The sequence below is a fragment of the Frieseomelitta varia genome, unplaced genomic scaffold (genome assembly GCF_011392965.1).
Source record: "Frieseomelitta varia isolate USP_RPSP 00005682 unplaced genomic scaffold, Fvar_1.2 scaffold_195, whole genome shotgun sequence".
NCBI lineage: Eukaryota > Metazoa > Arthropoda > Insecta > Hymenoptera > Apidae > Frieseomelitta > Frieseomelitta varia.
Genome location: NW_025109694.1, coordinates 82,916 through 103,917, shown reverse-complemented (window position 1 = coordinate 103,917; position 21,002 = coordinate 82,916). Strand labels below are relative to the sequence as shown.

The window sequence follows — 21,002 nt, the reverse complement described above, 5'->3', positions numbered from 1 at the left end:
TGAAGAGGCAGAAAATAAAACGAAAAAACAAATCGATCGAGATTAAAGACCAAAGTGAATTTATTTCGCTTTTAAGTGTCACATTTTTTAAAATAAGTTTAACCGCGCATGCGTAATATATAAATTTTAAGATGGCGGAATATGTGTTCAAAGTGCAGCGATTCGTCAGTTGCACAGCTGATACTAAAGTGACGTCAGTAAAACAAAGCCATGCGCGGTCGATCGCAACCGTGAAATAAACCGAACAGACCGAACTGTCTAGTAAGCAAACATTGAGCGTTCGTAGTTCGGTGAGGTGCGTTCCTTAATATTTTTTTTATTGTTAATACCGAAGATTACTGGTGGTTTACGTACGTAAGCAAAGCAAATATCTCGTGCAATTACTTTGTGAACGATGCCATTCATATCAAAAGATTGGCGCAGTCCTGGTGAAGAATGGGTAAAAACTGTCGAAGGTTGGGAAAAGAAGAAAATCCTCGAATGCGCCAACAATAAAACACTTTCTCTTTTACTTCGGTTAGTATTGCCATCGTCAACTTTCCCTTTCTTTTTAATTTCCGCTGAGAATGTGTTTTTTGTTTTCATATAATACCAGACAGACGTAACCAAATCGTTCGAATATTCCATCTGTCTCACAGCTGTTAACATCGATCGAATGACACTTTCCAGTTTGTTTACTGTTGCGAACTTGACTACGGTGCGTTTCATTTACCATTAAATAGACACCAACATTAGGTTAATGTAAACGAAATTGATGCAAAATGAAGGACCAATGTCAATGTGGAAATCGAATTTTTATTGATTTTTGCATTTTCTGTGAATGTCACATTGAATCTTAGCTATCGTATGCATTTTTTCTAATTATGAAGTTACAGATCCTAACGACGGACCTTTAAACATTTTTTTCACGATACGATTGATTTCTGTTTAATATACATTATTTTCGTCAATTATATTTTCATTGATTTATATTAAATATATTCATTGATATAATATAATATCGAGTATAACATAACAAAATATAATCTCGAGTAAGTACAAAACCGAAGAAGAGAAGTTTCTAACTTCCTTATTCAATTTGTATCACTATATAGTCTCAAAAATAACATCACTGCATTGTTCGTACATTCTAGATTTAATCTAAAATAACACGAATTTTTGTGTTATATCTCGTTAAGTTCTTACAACAATAAAATATTGAACTTTTTATTTAATAGTAGATGCTTGATTGTACTGTATTTCTTATTCATTGTATGTAAAAATGCGCATGTGCGTGTACGTGTGACCGTGTGTATGCCGTATAGTATATACTCTGAACGTCTTCTCTTTTAGCTTGCTACTTCGGTACATATAAAATGACTTTGGACATATTCTCGTTCTCATGTTCCTTTTTGGAACTGGTAAGCAAAACCACGAAAGCTTACGTATATCAAAGCATATAACAAAGAACGAGAGAGAAAAAGTGTCGTACACAGTCATACTTTCTTTACAAAAAAAGAAGTAGAGTGCAAGGCATCACTGAGAAATTATTACTTGTTTCGCGAGCTTTATTTAATATACCAAAATAATAGTTAGCAGTTAAGTATATTATCTTTGGATAAAGGAACTGCCAAAATTGCAGAAATGAAATGTCGATAAAATTGTACTGTTATTCGTACTGTTCAATCATAATGTTATACTTGCCTAAAGTAGGTCGTGATCTAACTTAATGTGATCTGTATCAATTTTACAAATCTTTCACGTCACAATGTTCTTTTTGACGAACAGTTCGTTAAAAGTTGAAAATTGAAAATCGCCGTGGGAAATATAATTAAAAATTAAAGGATGGCAGAAAATTTATGTAAACCGATATAAATTATTTCATCTTCAATTTTCTATAGCTTCGTATATTTTTCATTTCACACGTGTATAGCATATAATTCGTTTACATGATAACAGTCTAATGTACGAATTTTAATTCAGATAAAATATAAATTTTTCCAAGAAAACGGATTAAATATATACGGACATATATATCTACATGGAATAGCGAGATTTAAATTTTTGTCACACAACACGCAAGTGCAAGTTGCATTTAAAATTTATTGCATCGTATTTGCTTATCTATTACACGATTCGTTTTACGCACAAATGAAGTATTACCGATAGTTATATAATGTTATGGATTATTGGCGCGAGATTTCTCCCTCCGCGATGTGCAAACATATTACTGCAAGGTCTTCCTCGATAATCATATATTGTCGTGATTCGACAATTTGATTATTTCACCGAACTTACTCATTTTGTCTAAAAAAAAATTGTTCGAATTTTAGTCTTTTCTGTTACATAATGGTTTTAGTAAAATTGTTGAGAATGGAAAGTTCGTTTTACAGACATTTATGTCCGTTTTCGCTACTACTACATATATGTAAATGTCTTACATATAATGTTAAAGTAAATGCGTGTCACATTGTATTGTGTTCAAGATCAATCAAATGGAAAAATGTTAAACTGATGAAACAAACTTTACGTCAAGTTTTAATTAATTTTGAAAAACAATTATCCTATTTCTAAAGTTTAATAAATGCATAATTGCATAAAGTGCGTATATACATAAATTTACATTTTTCTTTTGATCTATAGGCTAATGAATTTACAAGATATTTAAATAATGCGATATTTAAACAGATTGATTTATCGAAATCGATAGACTGTTACAAACTTGTATATATTCGCAAGAATTGCATTCACTATTTGTTAAGTAATTTTACTACAGAGAATAGTAATATTAACGGTTTGTTATTTTTGTAGTGGCGATAAGGATGTGCTCGACAAAAAGGAGAAGGATAAAAAGAAAGGTGAGTAAAATATTTGTAAAAGTTGAAGCTATGGATCTTCCTATATGTATACTTTCTGTTTTTAGTTTATATCGTGCACGATTAAAAATGGCTAAAAATAAAATATTACTCGATTGTAGAAATAAAATATTACTCAAAATATATGAGCATCATTTGAAATTTTCTTTAACTAATTCTCTTTTTCCATATAATTTTAGAAAATGTCATCCAGCCGCATTGCCGCATTACGCTGAAATGCACCCGTGAGGTGAGTGACTTGTTCCATCCATGTTTATATTTAACCTTAACCTCGTAAAAAAAGAGCAGAAATGAGCTTTGGTCGTTAAGAAAGATTTGAAGGAAATGAAGAAGAAAAAGGAGAGACGAAAGGAGAACTATGAAAAAAAGGGATAAAGGTAGAAACGATACGAAAACAAAGAAGAAGAAAATAAAGAAGAACAAAATTCGGGTTTGGAATTCTATTTGATTCCAAATAATATATGTATTGTTAAGGTGCGTCTTCATTGCATTGGCATACGCTATACGCCAATCGACAAGGCTGCTCAGTAGCACCACAGATGAGCTATATGGATTGACCTAACATGCAATACATTTTTTTGTCACACGCTCGTGGAGGGCTCCATTTCGCGTCGCATTCTGCCCTACCGATTTAGGCAAGTTTTGCACTGCAGCGCTACTAGTAATGAGAATTAAAATCGAAAAATATGAACAATGTTACCACATCTGCACTGAGAATTATTTATTGAATTAAACGTGGTGACATTTCGTCAATAAAAGAATAGGTTATTTTAAGTAGCAATTGATAAAAATTCGAACGAAAAATTTCTATCATAATTTTTATTATATATTTAATCTATTATTATTTACATCTATTGAAAAAGTAGATACAGAAAAAATTAATTAAAATATATTTTTATTAATAACAATTAAACATAAATTAGATATGACGTTTTATACTTACTGTGTACAGATTTTAGTCTGAATGAATTGAATTATTTTCATTTTTATACCTTATATTATGATTCTATTTTTTATCCATCAAATTTGATTTTGTAAAGAATTCAATCAAAAAATATTTTTACAGAGATATTGTAAAGAAGGACATTTTGTAAGTCGTTTAGTGAATTTTTAAAATTAAATTCATTTTTTTAAATGATAAATAAATATTTGTTTTTTTATAGTATGATAGATTATTGAAACGAGTTCATTTATTGTAAATTGTTAGAAAGTTAATTGCCATGAATTAGTGAATTATTATAATGTCAAATAAGCTTGAATAGCTAGTAGACTACACGTTGTGAAATGAGATCAAATTTCTTATTTCTTTTTACGTTTTTTGTATCGGACGCTCACAACAGTAAGGTCAAAATAACCTAGCATTCTTGCGAGTTAATAAAATTGATATAGAGTATGAGTGAAGATTTAATTATATATTATAGCATGTTTTATTGAGATTTTATACGAATTCAAAATATGTATACTTCTCATTTTCCTTGACTTATTCCTTTTGTTTTTACCATCATGTAGAATAAGTAAAATGCAAGTTAGAGGGACACAGGAGATATAGAATTTCCTAATGAAAGCATAGTTGCCAAAACGTATACGTATCCTAAAAATTTAACGTATTGTCGCATTTCTATCACTGTTCTATTAAAATAATACATCGAAATGGTTAAATTAGCGAAATAGACAGGTTGCATTATTGTTCTGATGTCTCGGATAACTGAGTTCAACCAAAATTACTTGATCCGATCGGATTCTGAAATGTTTATTAATATGCGGGGATAATCTGAAACAGTTTTTATTTAATAATAAATAATAAATAATAATGTTATATGATCAATAAATATGTATTTTAATAACTTTCGAATTTTGCCTATTTCAGTTTTTTCCTCGAAACAGTCGGGCAAGATTGAAGAAGCAATGTACGTTTATCATTTTTTTGAATTGAAAAAAAGATATATTTTTATTACTGTGGAAAAATGTGCCTGAAATTCCGATCCAATATCTGAGCGACATAATACATATATGTATATTTTTTTTTTTCATAAAAATGAATAAGAACATATATATCATATGTATTATCTTCTTCACACATATATATTGAAAATTTATATTATACAGGATGGTCCATTTAAGCGAGGCCACCTAAATATCTTTTCGAATTGTGATTATATAAAAAATATTTTTTGCTTATCGTGAATAGTATCGAAAGATCTATAACTGGCAAGAATTTATTTTTTGAAAGTCATGTTTTTCAAAGACTTTTTAAGGTCATTGATGTTTTTTCTCCATACAACTATATATATATATTTTTTATTACATCGTATAATTGGTAAAAAAGTACGTTCAGATATGTTAAAAACATGACCTTGAATTGACATTGATACCTTACCTAAATTTTACAAGTTATTGTCGTCACAGTAAATTTAAAAGTGCTGTCCTTCTACAATGATATACTGTATGAATTATGTCTGACTCGCCTATTTCAGGTTAATCATTTCGTCGAGTTGACGGACAGAACAGTAACAGAAATGTACCAAACATGTGAGACTTTTAGGTTTTAGCAACTACGCTTTCGTCAAGATATCCGAAACTTATCTGAGTTCCTTTATCTAGCTTTTCTTTTGTACGCACAATAAAATAGACAGTTGGATGGTCTGACTATTCATTTGCCGATTTCAATGATTTTTGAATGTATTGTGAAGATATTTCGAACAGTTTTTTCCTCTAACGGGTGTATTGGACTTTGTTAACGCAAAAAATCGGAGTATCGGTTTTTAAATAATATTTAGGGATCGTCGAAATCAGTGAAGGAGTGGTTAATCTAGTTCACAACTAGAATGGAGGAAAAATGAGCAATATTTTAAACTCATAAAATTTTAATTAATAAACTTGTTATTAATCATTCCTTCACTAATATATATCATTAAGTCACTCGTACTTTGTATCATTTTTATTAACTGTTTATAATAAATGATTTCGGCCATTGAAAATGCAACTGCAAAGTAAATTCATCTTAAGAAGTAACTTCGTACTATGAAAAAAAAAATATGCGTATGGTATCGTTTAAAATTTCGAAACAAAATTTGCAAGAAATAATTTACAGCACACAATGTGCTTCTTTATTCCAATTTACAGCACACAATATTTGTAGAAATATTTTATTGATTAGTCTAATCTTTCATAAAATCGAGTTTACGCGATTAAGGTAATTCATTCAGACTGTGAATTTACACATTTGTAAATAAAAAAAACGTCATATCTAATTATGTTCATAAAAATAACATTTTTCAATCAATATTTTCTGATACTTTTAAATAGATCTTAATAGTAAAATATACACTAAATTTTTTATCTCAATTTTTGTCAATCTCTGTTTTTAATCGTTATATTCCTTCATTGATGAAGTACACGTTCAATCCAATAAAGAATTCTCGAAACAAGTCTGGCAACACTGTCCATATTTTTTTATTTTATCTCATCACTAGTAGCATTGACTAAAAATAGGATAGACCGGACATTAAATGGAACTGTCTCAGGGTCTGAAATACCGACTAGGAAAAATATCACTGGTTTTTTAGCGCACTCTACGCTTAAACAACGGTAAATTGGAGAACTACAAAATGATAGAAGTTGGTTGATGAAAATGATATCTGTTACAGTGTTGTTAATTGTATATATCCAAGCATAGACGAAAAATACATATACCTCGTCTATGCCTCCAGCCTTTGATACAAGAAATCTAAAACTATTCCATTTTATATTATGTATTTATGTATATTATATACATATCAGAAAGAGCTCTATCCGTGTTTTTTGATATTAGTACACATTTTTAATATATAATAATTTATACTTCATTATTTTTTAAAATAATTTTTAATTAAATTACTTCTTAAAATTATTTTGATTGGCCATTGGCCATTGTCATATTGACCATATATTTTTTTAATTTGAATAGCCATCGATCGAAATGAAATTTGAAAGGCGTTATGAAGGATGTAAAACTCTAAAGATATAAAATCTTGGCTTCGAGAATTCATTTTTTTGGAAGGTAGATCCTTCAATTTATTATATATTATATATAAAATTATTATAAAAAATAATAATGAAATTATTATATATAAAAAAATAAGCAATTAGCAGACAACGTTAAACCTGTACAGACGAGCAATTTGCGGCAAATCATCGTTTTCTTTTGAAAAAACAGAAATATAATATTCTTTCATCCTTCTTTTTATGAAACAAAAGAACTTTGTGTCTCTGTTCTTCCAAAGCATCGCCGCCCTCAGACTGTTCGTCTGCACCGAGCTTAACTCGAATGTCTAGAATCAGAGGCGGTTGTTTTCCGCCACGGAGCTACTCATTCACAATGACTGCCGGTTTCTCCACTATGAAAATTAATTTTCACTCTATTCTGCAGCGGGCAATACAAACTACTTTCCCTATCTTCTTTTAACTTTAGCAGTTACAGTGAAGAAAACAATTTACATATATACCTAATGCGATTGTGTGATGACCGCGACGCAGTGAAGGGAGAATAGGGCTAGTGATCAGAAAAGTAAGGGCAAGGGTCACGTGCGCCCTGCTGCCTGCTAGTTTATCCATTTCTAGTCTAGAATAAACAGAACACACAAATGTAACTCTCAATAGAAATGGGGACAAGTATTATCATATGTACGTACAAACATCCGTCTTCGGACAATAGCAATCGACCGGAGACACTACCACGATGTAATCCTGTATCTAATTTTTATACCATTTTCTTTCGTTGTATTTTATACGTTTGGTATCGTAAAATTATCGTCCGAACGGTTAAATTCTCCAATTGAGTAAACATCTCAGAGCAGGGTATCAATTGGAACAGTATCCTTATTTTGCACTGAGATTCAGCTAATTTGACTGTACATAAATCCTGGAAACGGATTGCGAATTTAGATTTATTTTCTTTTCAGATTTCTTTTCTTTTGCTTCGGATTTATTCTATTTTCTTGTGCAAGTGTTGTTTCCAGATTAGTTTTGAATCTAGGTGTAATCTGAGATATTTGACTACTTTTGTTTGCTGGACAGGATTACCATGTAGTGTAATTTCTGGGATTTCTGCTCTTCGTAGTGTAAAGGTGATGTGTTTGCATTTATTGTAGTTAACCTTTATTTTCTTCTTCAGTAGCCATGTTTCTAGCTTTTTTATGTGATTTTGGAGGATTTGAACTGTGTCGGCTTGGTTTTCGTGTGCTGTGAGTATTGCGAATGCATATATTGTACTACTGGACGTTGTTGGAATATTTGCAGTGTAAAGAGTGTGGAGAACAGATCCCAATACTTCCTTGCGGCACTTCTGCATTTATGTGTTATACACTAGAATTTTTTATTTTAATGTAAAATGTCCTCTTTGTGAAGTATGAATATAATAGCTGGTAATAAGCGTCAAGGAAGGGACTTTTGACAGTTCTTAGGAGTTCTTCATGTCAGACTTTGTCAAATACTTCTTCTGCAAGATCATCCAAGAATAGGCATGTAATGTACTCTTTATCTTCAAGAGCCTGAATAATTTTGTTGGTAAGCCTGTGTACTTGTTCGATTGTAACATACTTATCTCTAAAACCAACTTGATGATTAGAGATTAGTTTTCTATTTATTATTTTTTTAATTCTAATATTTTTTCTAACATTTTCGACAGGAATGAGATACGTCTATACGAGGGTGGTTCGTGAATATTTTTGTCTGGTTTCGACAGCATAATTATTTCAGCCAGCTTCCATGTGCTTGGAAAGTAGTGGATTCTGAATATTGCGTTAAATAATATTCTTATGAATCTAATAGTCTTGTTAGGTTTTTTTAACTATTTTTCTGTGATTAGATCGAATTCCGGGGTTTTGTTTGTTTTGGTTGTTGATATTAGTTTTTTTTATTTCCGATTTGGTAGTTTTGCGTATTGTGCTAGTTTGTTCTTCAGCCTCGATGTCATTATTGTTTATTTTGGTTTCTTCCGGGATAATATTTGGTTGGAAAGTTTGTCTGAGGTGTTCTGACCATAGCTTGCTCTGAGAAAATTTTAGCCCAAGTATTATCCAATTTTTTTATTTCTGGAGTTGGAATTATCGGCCTTTTTATCCTTTTTGCTGTCTCTATAGTGAGTAATTTGTATCCTCCCCTGTGAGAGCTTCAGTAAATACTTTTCAATTTCTTTATTTCGATGTTCGTGGATAATTTTTTTAGTTTTCTTGATATATGTATTTAGCTGTCGTTTGGATTCAGCAGTTTTATATTTGCTGCCATTGCGCTTTCACTTTTTTTTTTGTTTTATCTTTTGTAATATGTAGCTGGGGTACCATAGTTTGTTGCTATTCTTATTAGTTTTGATCATGACCAGACTGATTCTTGAATTGTTTGTGTTAGGTAATCGACTCAACTCTCGATGTGTTCAGGTGTTTTTAAGGAGACATTGCAGATTTTGATTAATTAGGAACTTGAATTGTTCCCAGTCTGTTGTGTTATTGGATAGAATGGAGGTAAGTTTCTATTTTTGAAGGTTTTTGTAGGCAATTTATGATTATGGATATATGATCAGAGACAAGGTCGAAAGTTATTGATAGTTGGAAGTGGACTTATTTAGTCCTTTTATTGCAGCAAAATCTATATATCTATATATCTATATCTATATTCTTATTTGCTGCAGGCCAATACGTTGGTTTACCAGTTGAAAACGGGATTAGCGATAATTTTTCTATCACATGCAATAAAGTTCTGTCACTTGGTGAAATTCTTTTTGATCCCCATAAGTTATGTTTTGCGTTGTAATCTCCTGCAACGAGGAATTTGTTTGGAAAATATTTTTATATTGTTCAGGAGTCACCTTATGTTTAGATGGAGAGAGTAAATTGCTGACATTTGTGTTGGTCCATTTAAGGTTTCTAATGAAATCATTATAGCTTGGAAATAATCAAGTGTGATTTTACTGTCTAAGTGGTATTTAATGTTATTCCTTATTTTTTTTTTTTTTTTTTTCTTTTAATGGGGATTTAGCGTCGCATCAACTACGGGGTCTTTAGCGACGTGTTGAAATTGTCTCTTTATAACTGGTCTAGTAGTTGGGTCTCCTTTAGGTAATAATTATTTGATAACGTTTTTTTGTTGGTTAGGACAGTGTTTTAGTTTAATCCGTATTTACTTCTTATGTTTCGGTATTTTCTGCTTTTCATGTAGCAGGTGCTGTGTGGTGATTTGTTGGTTGCAGGTGTTGCAGAAAGGTGGTTCTGTTTTGCTTAGGAGGTATTCGTGTGTGATCTTGGAGTGTCCGATTCGAAGTCTAGTCATAGATATCCTTTCTTTTCTGTTGCTTAGATTGTTGTTTGGTATTTTTTGATAGAAATGGTGTGCTATGTCGTGTATTTTGGTTCTATTTGTCGTAATCCAAATTCTGTTCTATTCTTCTCTTTCCGCTTTGGTCATTGAAGCTAATAGGTCTTGGTGTGGGATTGGAATGTTGGTTTCTTTTGTTTGGTCTGTTGTTGCTTCTTTGGCTAAGGAGTTGGCTTTTTCGTTACCTTCAATTCCTTGGTGTGACGGGATCCCCAGGTGATTGTTTGTGGTCATTGGTAAGTTCGGTGTATGTTTCCTGAATCATTTGTATGACTTCATTCTTTTTGGCGATGTTGGTGTTTGTGGTTGGAGGCGGATGTGTGGTTGGAGAGTCGTTGTTTTTTCGTAGAGTTTTCTGTGACAATTGCGAATCCTATTCCGTGTTTGGTTTTGGAAGCGTCTGTATAGATCTTGTGGTAGTACTTGTAGGTGTAGTTTAGTTTCTGGAAATCCTGTTTGCGTTCTATGTTGTTTTTTTCATTTTTTTTGTAATTAGCCAGGTCGGTATTTGTTTTTGGTGTTTTTAATGTCCATGGGGCTATTTTTCCGTGGTTGCGTTCAATGATTGGTGTTGAAGTAATTTCTGTTGTATTGGGATTTTTTTAGTCTTGTACAGAATGGTTTCGGGAGTCTTGAGTTTCTGTTGTGATGGTTTGTTAATCTGCCGGCAAAAGTGTTGTTGTATGTTGGATTATTCGGTGGTGATGCTATTTTTATAGCGTATTTTAAGCTGAGTAGTTTTCTTCTTTGTTCGAGGGGCATTTCCTTGGCTTCAAATAGTATGCTGGCTATTGACTTGTGCGGTAGCTTCTTGTGGCTAGCCTGAGTACCGTGTTTTGGATGGGTTCTATTATTTTGATTATGTTAGGTTTGGTTAAATTGTATACTATTGATCCATAATCCAATTTGCTTCTATTAGTGCTTGGTAGGTAGTCTTTAAAAGAATTTCTTGGTCTGCTCCCCAGTGGGCTAGGGCTTTTATGATGTTGATTAGTTGGGAACATACCTGTTTGAGAGCTTTTAAGTGGGGAAGCCATATCAGTTTTTGGTCGAAAGTTAATCCGAGTAGCCTTATGTTGTTGACTCTGTTTATCTCGACATTTTCCATATATAGTTTCGGTATATTTTGGAGCAATTTTCATTTTTTGGAAAAGATTATAAATTTAGTTTTTTGGGGGGAAAAGTTGAGTCCTGAATTTTTTGACCATCTTATTAGCTCGTTCAGGCTTGTTTGTAGTAGCCCGATTGTCGTGTTAATGTTCTTTCCACTGTATGTGAGGGTAAGGTCGTCTGCGAACAGGCTTCCTTGGACCGGAGGTTTTATACTTCTGATTATGTCGTTGATGCCTATTAGAAATAGGGTGGCGCTAATTGCCGACCCTTGTGGTACCCCGTTTTGTATTATGGTTGGATTGGAGAGGTGTCCGTTGATTCTAACCTGAATGTATCTGTTTTTTAGGAAGTTTTTAATGAAGACGAGCATGTTTTCTTTTATTCGCAACGAGATCAGGGTGTTTATGATTTTGGTTTTTTGTATCATGTTGTATGCTTTTTCGATGTCTAGGCATACTTTAACGAGGTGTTCATTGTTTAGGAACGCTTCGCTTATGCTTGTTTCTATGTTTATTAAGATGTCTGTGGTTGATCGATATTGTCTAAATCCATACTGGTTAGGTGTGAGCATATTATTGGATTCTAGATGCCATCTTAATCGTTTGTTGAGGATTTTGCATAGGCAGGGCTAGGTCTGTAATTTTCCGGTATATGCTTGTCTTCTTTGTTTGGTTTGGGAATCGGTATTATGATCGCTTTTCTCCACTCGTCTGGGAATGCTTGTTGGGTCCATATACAGTTGTATATTTTTAACAGATATTCGATTCCAACGTCGGGAAGTTGTTTTATAAGAGCGTTGGAGATGTTGTTTGGTCCAGGGGATGAGTTTTTTGTTAATTGAAACGTGGACGTGAGTTCTTTTAAGGATATTGGTGTGTTTATGGCGGATTCCGTGATGGTATGTTGGTCTGTTTGTGTGTTATTGTTCGGTATTGTTGCAGTATGTGAGGTATTCGTAGCGGGTGTTGGGTCGTAGCTAGTGTTGGAATTTTTTTGGAAAGTCTTTGCAGGTTATCTTTTGGTTCGGTTGCGTATTTATTGTCCCCCAGGTCAAGGAATTGGATTGTTGAAGCTGTGATCTGTTCCAGCGTAGCTTCTGTTAGCTGTGTTCAAGAAGCTATCATGGATTATTGGAGCTGATCTTGGCAGTGTCGGTGTCTGTTGTTTGGTGGAACTTGTGTTTCTGGTTGCGGTTGTGCTGTTCTTTTCTTTATGGCTGAAAACAGTTTGCGGCAATTGCTTGCGAATTATACAACCTTTTTTTTTTCTTTTTTTTTTATTAACAGACGTTTATTTTGTGCCAGTATATACAGTATTTACATATGTACAAGAGCATAACGAGTAAAAGCTTTTCGGTTAGATTAAAAGCTCTAGCCCTGGAGCACGCGCAATCTTAAGATAGAAATTTACTACATTACACTTATTGCTACAGTAATAGTAAACAAGCGTTAATTTTTGCTTTAACTATAGGGGTTATGTTTTTTTTTTTTTTTTTTTTTTTTTTTTATTAACAGACGTTTATTTTGTGCCAGTATATACAGTATTTACATATTTACAAAGGTATAACGAGTAAAAGCTTATCGGCTTGAAGTCTTCTTAGATTAAAGGCTCCAGCCCTGGAGCACGCGCAATCTTAAGATAGAAATTTACTACATTGCACTTATTGCTACATTAACAGTAAACAATCGTTAATTTTTGCCTTAATTATGAGAGTTATGTTTTTTATTATTATTATTATTATTATACAATAAGGCACGGGATTGTACAGTAATATTTTGGTTATGTGTAAGGGGTGATGGGAACGGGTGGAAGAGGGGAAGGAGGGTGGGAGTCATTTCGTCTGTACTATCTTGTACACCGGAACATAGTTAATGCTATGCAGGTGCGTATGCACTTTGTATACACATGTTCTCGAAGGACGCAACCAATCGGAATAATTATATCCGAATAGCTCTATTCGATTTTCTAATAGCTTGCTATTTTCTTAGTATCAATGTCGTTCCTTAACAGAGTATATCGAATATTCTATTTGTCATTGTCATTTATTTTGTGACGTTTCAAAAACGACCAAAGAATAGATAGTATTCCATTGGAGATCCGATGAAACAGGAGACATTGAATTGAAATACAATACGAAGAATTAGTATTGAAATAAGCTAATAACACCAGACATTATTTATACTTTCTGTCGTTATTTTATATTTAGAACGATATCGGAACTTTAAAAATCGGTACACAGAGATAGACGCAAGTCGGGTCAGTTCAAAACACGTCAATTATCTCGAATAGTAAAATTTTTCTGTGGAATTTCTGTCTTGTCATCGAAATAATGTATTTGACGATTGGGGTCATTTGCCATAGGCTAGTGCGATGGCCCATATTCCGAAGCGAATAAAATAACTTTTGGAACAAGAACTCCCGAGTCGGGTTTATTCTTGCTCGGAGAAAATTGCATGTGTCGTTCATTTCTAGAAATATACAAACAGGAAACTCGATCAGAGGGCATTGTACTTCTTCATCTTATAAGAACACTTCTGAAATTTTGCGAAAATACCATCGAGTGGCATTGCTGTACGCTCGCATGAGAGAAATTATACTCTACTTCTCATCGAGTGTCTCGTTTGTTCGTTTGTGAAGAAGTGGATCTTCACAATAATGTTTCAAATGTTTGCCAAACAATACACAGCAATATGTACATCGTTCGATTAATTCAATAACTTCCACGCCGTATCTTTTTTCAACATTTTAAATTTAAAAGTACCTCTTGTTGAGGGGGGAGGGAGGTTAGTCAGAGATGCGAGGCTGAACCGTAGGTGCGAAGTGGTAAATTGATTTACTTCCATTGTAGCTAGAGTGACATGTTCGAGTTCGACACGTATAGGAAGTCTGATTGGTACGAAAAGAAGCAGTAACAGCGGGGTTTGTTTTCGAAGATATTTACGCGCAAGAGCGAGTGGATAATTACTATCGATTCTCGCGGACTCGTTTGCGCTCGTCGGTCTGCAATGAGTTGGAGAATCGTCGGCTCCACCTGTTGCTAGGCTTAGTTCTACCTCTTCGTTTTAAATCGAATCGTATTGAGCTTCCGTGACATATTTTAGGAGGATATTCGGAGAAATCATCCTTAATCATTCCGAACGTGATTTACTTGTTAAATTATTAAGAAAACAATGCTGGAAGATGTCTACTTTGAATACGAAATAGACTGGGTGTAGAAAGTATTCGTACAGTGATAAATACTTCAAATAATTTTTTATATAATTATTATTTATTAAATAAGTTTTACAAAAAAATGGATCTGAAATATTCTGTAGAATATATATTATAAAAAAAATATCACTCGTATGCAAAATTGACAAAGGAAATTGGTAAATCAGCAGAAATATACGAGCGAAAATTCGTACAATTAACGACTATGACAAATCAATAATAAGTTAACACTTACTTTTAAGTTTTAAGAAAAACATAATTTAAATTAAATTCGCTGCAAAATGTACATGAATTATCTTAATTAATACTTCGTAGGATTTTCTTTTGATTTTACAATAGCTGCAATATTTTACAATAACTCTTCTAGGCATTAAATTTACTAAATTTGCTGTTTCGCAGGAAGGAATCTTGTTCCATTCCTCAAGTGCATTTTTTAAATCATTTTTTTGGAAAAATTTCTAGAATTAATATTTAGCGATTTTAGAGGCATTTTTAAGTATGCTGGCGTATTGTGTACGATTCACATTCTCGTAATAAACGCAGTATACTTAGACTCATTATCGTCCATAACAATAAAATTGTCTTTAATCCTCAATTTCCTAATTTTTTCAACACTAGAGAGAAGATTACATTTTAAATCTCAATATAAACCCATATACACTCACAAAAAACTATAGAACCACCATCGTGTTTCATAGTGAATAGTAAGTTTTTTTGATTTAATTCTTCATTTTTTTTTTTCTTTCCGACCAAAAAATCTTAAACTTATTTTTGTCCGCGAAAACTACTTTGTTGCAATACTTTATTGGTATATTTATATTGTTCTTTCCAAAATTTAATCTTTTCGTTTTGTTTGTGCACTGACACAAATACTTTTTCCGGGCCACTTTATCGTGATAGTTTTGATTCTTGATTCCTTAAGCTACGCACAATGCTAACAGATAAATCACTGTTTAAATTATTTTTCAAATGCTCCACAATACTTATTGAACTTGTCTCTGGATTTTATTTAATTACTTGAATAATAATCCGATCAATGTGCTAATTGGTTTTTTTGCGGATGTCCATCTCTTGACTTATTTTTTAGAGTTTTTCTTAGTGCATATTTATCAATTAAACTTTGTATAGTAGATCTTAGTCTGGTAACAATTTGTAAAATATGTACCAAACTTTTACACTAGTTGTGTAAATTAATAATTTTTTTGTACTTCCATTGTGAGTTCCGTACCTTTTCCGCCTATTTTTTAAATAATATGAAGCTGGTGAAGCCTATAACGTTTCTCACTACAATGGTATGATTAATCATTAGAAAATGATGACACGATGTTTACATTATAAACCTATAAGTGTGTAAACATAAGAAATTCTGTTATATCAAGAGCACTATAAGAATTGTACGAATATTTTTTGCTCGTATATTTCTACTGATTTATCAATTGATTTATCATTTTCTTTGTCAATTTTGAAAATTATGCAAATGATTCATACTTTTTTTTTATGACATGTATTCTATGAATGAAATATTCTATGAATACAAAGATTCATTTTTTTACAAAAATTATTTAATAAACAATAATTATATTAAGGCTTGCTTGAAAATTATCAGCGTACGAATACTTTCTACACTCTGTGAAACACTGTACGTTTTCTTTAATTTAGCGAGAAAAAAAAGTCTGTTTAGGTATTTCTTGAAATATTAATGTTATACGTTGATATTGTCCAATAATGGCGTAATAAAATTACAAGAAAAAATTATTTGTGCAACAGGCTTTCTATACAAATTCGGCATGTGTACAATAATCATTTCGTAATCGTGATGTAAAAAATTTTAAAGTTGCCTGATAATTCGATTAAGTAAAACAAATTACATTTTATTTCATTATAAATACTTTTGAAACGATGAGAAACGTGTTTTTTAATGAAGCATCAAACAAGGATGATTGACTCTTTTTTCTTTGCGTTCAACAAATGTCTGAATGACGCCATTTTTGATAAATGATTCTTCCTTTAGCAGAGACGTCTTTAATTCGATGTTATCAAATGACGAATTGCCTTTGATAAAGCGAATAAAATTTGAAGATATTGAAGATAATACAAAAGATGAATAGGAGTGATTTTTCTTGATTACGTTGTATTACGCAGTCGCAGAGAAGGTGACTGTTTTTTAAATAAAATAAATACTCGTGACTGAACCTCTTGATAAATTGAACAGTTCAATCATGCGTTTTCAGTTATTAGAAAAGTTATTAGAGATACATTCAAATACATTGTTCCAATAACATGTCAATTGACATATATGATCGATTGACCAAATGTAGAGAAATTAAAGAACAATCAGTCACGCGAACAACAGAAGAAATTCACCAACGAAAACACGATTATTTCTACATATAGTATAGGCCAACTAGGATGATGAACAATTTTCACGTAAATAATGTTAACGATCGTATTTGCTATTGGTCACACGTTTGCGTGTTAAACGCGAACTCGTTGCACCTTTTCAAGTTGCGCGAATAATTCACAGTTCTTTGTAATCGCTGTTGTAAAAATGTCGAAAGTAGCCTACTTCGAATTTTTCCTTCGAATGAATTAAATCTATCTACGTATAAATTCTGTACAATTCTTCTATCATTTAATTTTTAAGAGCAATAATATGTAATTGATTAAATGATTATCGATACGTAAAATGATTTCACTTTCATTTTACTTTCAGTTTCTGCTTTAACTCCTTCATTTAACGTCTTTCGATTTTCTTTTCAGTCTTCAGTTACAGTTAGTTATAACATGTTATATTGTGTCAGATGTGAAATACTGAAAGCGTTCTATGTAACATGTATTTATTAATCACATTTATTAATCTTCAGTTTGTAGAATTAAAATTGAAAATTCAAATTCAAATTCACATTCCATAGGACTACAATTTGCTCTTTCTTTCAAATCGAAACCATAATTTCTACGAGTGTAACTCGATATTATAACTTAAAGGGTTAATTAGAATTTTTGCCATTGATCGACTGGATTTCTCGTGAGCACAGAATTTTATCGCGAGATAAATTATTTACTATTGCAGCTTCGAATCAGGGTAAAAATAATCGTGGCGATGCAGTTGACTAATCAGGTAACTGAAAAAAATAAAGCAATTAAAACAAATGCGTGATTAATCACCTTGTAGTTTCGCTATAATACATTTTCTTATTTTCACTTTTAGTTTGCAATCTGCTCACTATATTCATGTTCTAACTGTGCATGTAACGCAACTACTAATTGCCAATAACCGACACGAGACTCTTGTACCATTCCTTTTTAATCGATGGTCTTACTCCCATTTAGTTTGAGTATTAACAGAGTGTGATTTTTTATTATAAAAGCAACAAAGAAAACGTAGTCATTAATTCTTGAATTTATGATATCTCGTACTTTGTGAGTAATTACATGATTTAATATGTCAAAATAACTGGTAAAGTTATAAAATTTTAGAAAATGGAAGCTAGCAGGCTAGCAATGAATTGGTAGGACCTCGAAATCCATTTAATCTTGCGTAATCTTTTGCTCCATTTTTATAATCCTGATATTCTTCGAGTAATTTCAACCTAAGTCTTGGAAAATCATCAATTATCTTGGTGATATTACTTTTGACGTAATAAGAACAAAAATTCTGTGACATGTACAATGTACAAGGCCTTTTCTTTTTACGTTGATTGATTGAATGTAATTTCTTGCATAGAAAATGGAACGCATCTCTTCGTTATTTCCTACATATACAACAATTTTCACCAATACTAGTTCATGGACAATAAGCAATCATTTAGGTAAAAATTATCAATCAATAAAACTGCAGAGTCATTAAATATACCTTCTGACAGGTCTGATTTTTACTCAACTCACACCACTTATCAATTCGTGTTGAATTTACCTAGTTTTTTTGTTAAAAGTCTTCAAAAATAATAAAACAATGAAATCAAATTCTATCAAAATTTTTCACAATAACGCTGATTTTACTCAAACAAAAACTTTTTATCAATTTGATAACACTGTCTCGTAAAGACTAAAAAAAATCATTCAATTTTTATTCTAAACATTTTTCTCTGTTTGTTATAATTTCAAAAAGGCAAACGGAATAACACTTCATTTCCATTCCGGGGTTATTTTCATCCTGAAAAACTGAAAAGGAATAAAAAGAAAATTGTCTGATGCTTCTCTTGAGATTCCTTTCAAAACTGCAAAGTTTAAAAAAAAATCGGAATTTTCGGGTTACCAAAGTTTCCCTTGTGAGAAAAATATATGAAACTTGGTGTTTTTGCGTATGATCGTTTTCTTTATCTTTTTTTTTGTAGGCGTTGGAGCGGAGGGGCGGGGGTGGGAGAGGGAGAGGAATCTGCTACAAGCGTCCGTGTCTTGCCTTTCTAGAAAATTACTCTGAAATGCTGGTCACGTTCGTCTCGCGTAGTCCATAACGAAACGTTTTAGCTACAAAGATTTCTCATGATGCCAAAAGAAATTGCTGAAAGCGTCTGTGAATAAATAAAAATTAAGAGTAATTCCAAGCTGCTTCACATTGTTGCCTTGTATCATTGCCACGATCCCATCTAATTCGCCAAGAACGTTTTATTTTTGACATTTGTTTCAACTTTATTTGGTCCTTTTTATTCTTCGTCGAAAACAATTACGCGAAAGTTTCAGTGTACTTCGTCTCACCTTCGTTTCTTTCCGTGAAAAATTATTTGAATTACATCGTTGATAAGATCACATAATTTATTTCTGTATTTCCAACTTTTTAAACGCAGAAGAGTCACGATTGTTCTGCGTCCAGTTTTCTTTTCTTTTCTTTTCGTTTCTCTCCTTTTTTAATAAACCTTCCTCGACTTTGGCACTGATGGCGAGAAGTATGTTTTTCGTGAACTTTCGTTTCGCGAAAAGTGACACGAATGAACTTCTTTATAAGTTTTGTTGCGCTTTATACGGGCACAGAGGAGAATAAAGAAAGAAAGTTTCAATAAACCAGACGAAAGATATGAGAATTGCTTCCATATCGCGCGAAATCTTTTGTTTCTTTGCGGAAGTAAATACTTACACCCGCATTCAGAAATCTTAGGACAAGTATTATATTTATGTAATAAAAAATAGTACAATAAATTATAAATTATATACAATAAATACAATATTTACGATACAAATTACACAATATAAAAGTATAAATTATATACACAATATGCAATATACAATACAAATTGTTGTATTTGCGATAAATACATACAATATAATTAAATACAATATGAAACATACTTTATACAATAAAAATTTTGTTAATATATTAATATATTATATTACAATACATACATACAAAATATCAATAAAAATAAATGTAAATAAAATATAAATAAAATCAAAAATATAAATAAAATCAAATTAAATACAAAATACATTTATTTACATTTAAAAATTAATATAAATAAAATAAAATTTATTAGTTAAAAATTTATTTAAGTTTAAAAATTAATATAAATAAAATAAAATATTTTAATAAAAATAAAAATAAAATGAAATAATATAAATATAAAACATACATTATACAATAAAGACTCTGTTAATATAATATCAATATATAGTATTATAAAATACGTATATACAATAATAATACTGAACGATAAGTATGACTGAATGTAAAAAATAAAGGCATCCTAAGACTTTTGAGCGGGAGTGAATCATCTTGAAACATGCGTACTAAATATAAAAAGAAATATATAAAGTAAAGTTAAAAAGAACGACAATAACAATTACTACGCGTGTAATTCTCTAATTATTTTGTTCTTACTCTGGTTATATATTGTGCTTGATTCTTGATTCGATAATTTCAATGAAGTAGGTTTTAGTACATGGGAGATACTTGATCTCCAATGACGAACGAATTTTAACGAGTTGTAACCTCTGTTAATTAAACGAATCAGTGAAATGAGAGAGCTCGTTCTATCGTATCAGTTCTTCTTTTTCAAGAAACTTGGATATTCTAACGATTTGATATTATGAACGATAATAAATTTTAATTTAATTTCATTTTGATGGGCGTACGGAGACTGAGTATTACTTCTTTAACTTTAAATTATGTTTTAATGACATGCTATATTATTTATGCATATTCACGCGTATTCATTTAACTACGTAATTTATCAACTTATGCGCAGACGTTTTTAATCACATTTCCCAACTCATTTTACAAAGTCGCGTCATATACAATTATGCCTTATACCTCGTTACGGAACCATCATAGTGAAAATTATAATAACTAGAAGGACATTTTAGCATGAGCTAACTTTATAATTAGTCAAATTCACGTGCCGTATTGGATTTACTTTTTAAGTGTTGCAAACTTTCTGTGTCACACTGAAGTCAACACTCGTCTAGAAAATCTGTTCGGCGTAAGCTGACATCATTAAGTTTACGCAGTTATCTGTTAAACTATATTCGATATTTTATTTTACA

At 31.6% G+C, this 21,002-nt stretch overlaps 1 protein-coding gene across 1 annotated transcript; it reads left to right on the top strand.

Moving 5' to 3' along the window:
• Nucleotides 1-2: 2 nt before the first annotated feature.
• Nucleotides 3-3,649, top strand: LOC122526816 (F-box only protein 25-like). The gene is made up of 3 exons (XM_043650369.1): nt 3-516; nt 2,791-2,837; nt 3,035-3,649. Exons 1-3 carry the CDS (start codon nt 395-397, stop codon nt 3,130-3,132), a joined length of 267 nt encoding a protein of 88 aa, XP_043506304.1. The 5' UTR covers nt 3-394; the 3' UTR covers nt 3,133-3,649.
• The last annotated feature ends 17,353 nt before the right edge of the window (nt 3,650-21,002 follow it).

Bases quoted from the DNA above. Each gene is read 5' to 3' on its own strand.
- LOC122526816 (XM_043650369.1), top strand. From the start codon at position 395: ATGCCATTCATATCAAAAGATTGGCGCAGTCCTGGTGAAGAATGGGTA. The intron at 517-2,790 runs GTTAGTATTGCC...TTATTTTTGTAG, and splicing joins ACACTTTCTCTTTTACTTCG to TGGCGATAAGGATGTGCTCG. The intron at 2,838-3,034 runs GTGAGTAAAATA...ATATAATTTTAG, and splicing joins GGAGAAGGATAAAAAGAAAG to AAAATGTCATCCAGCCGCAT.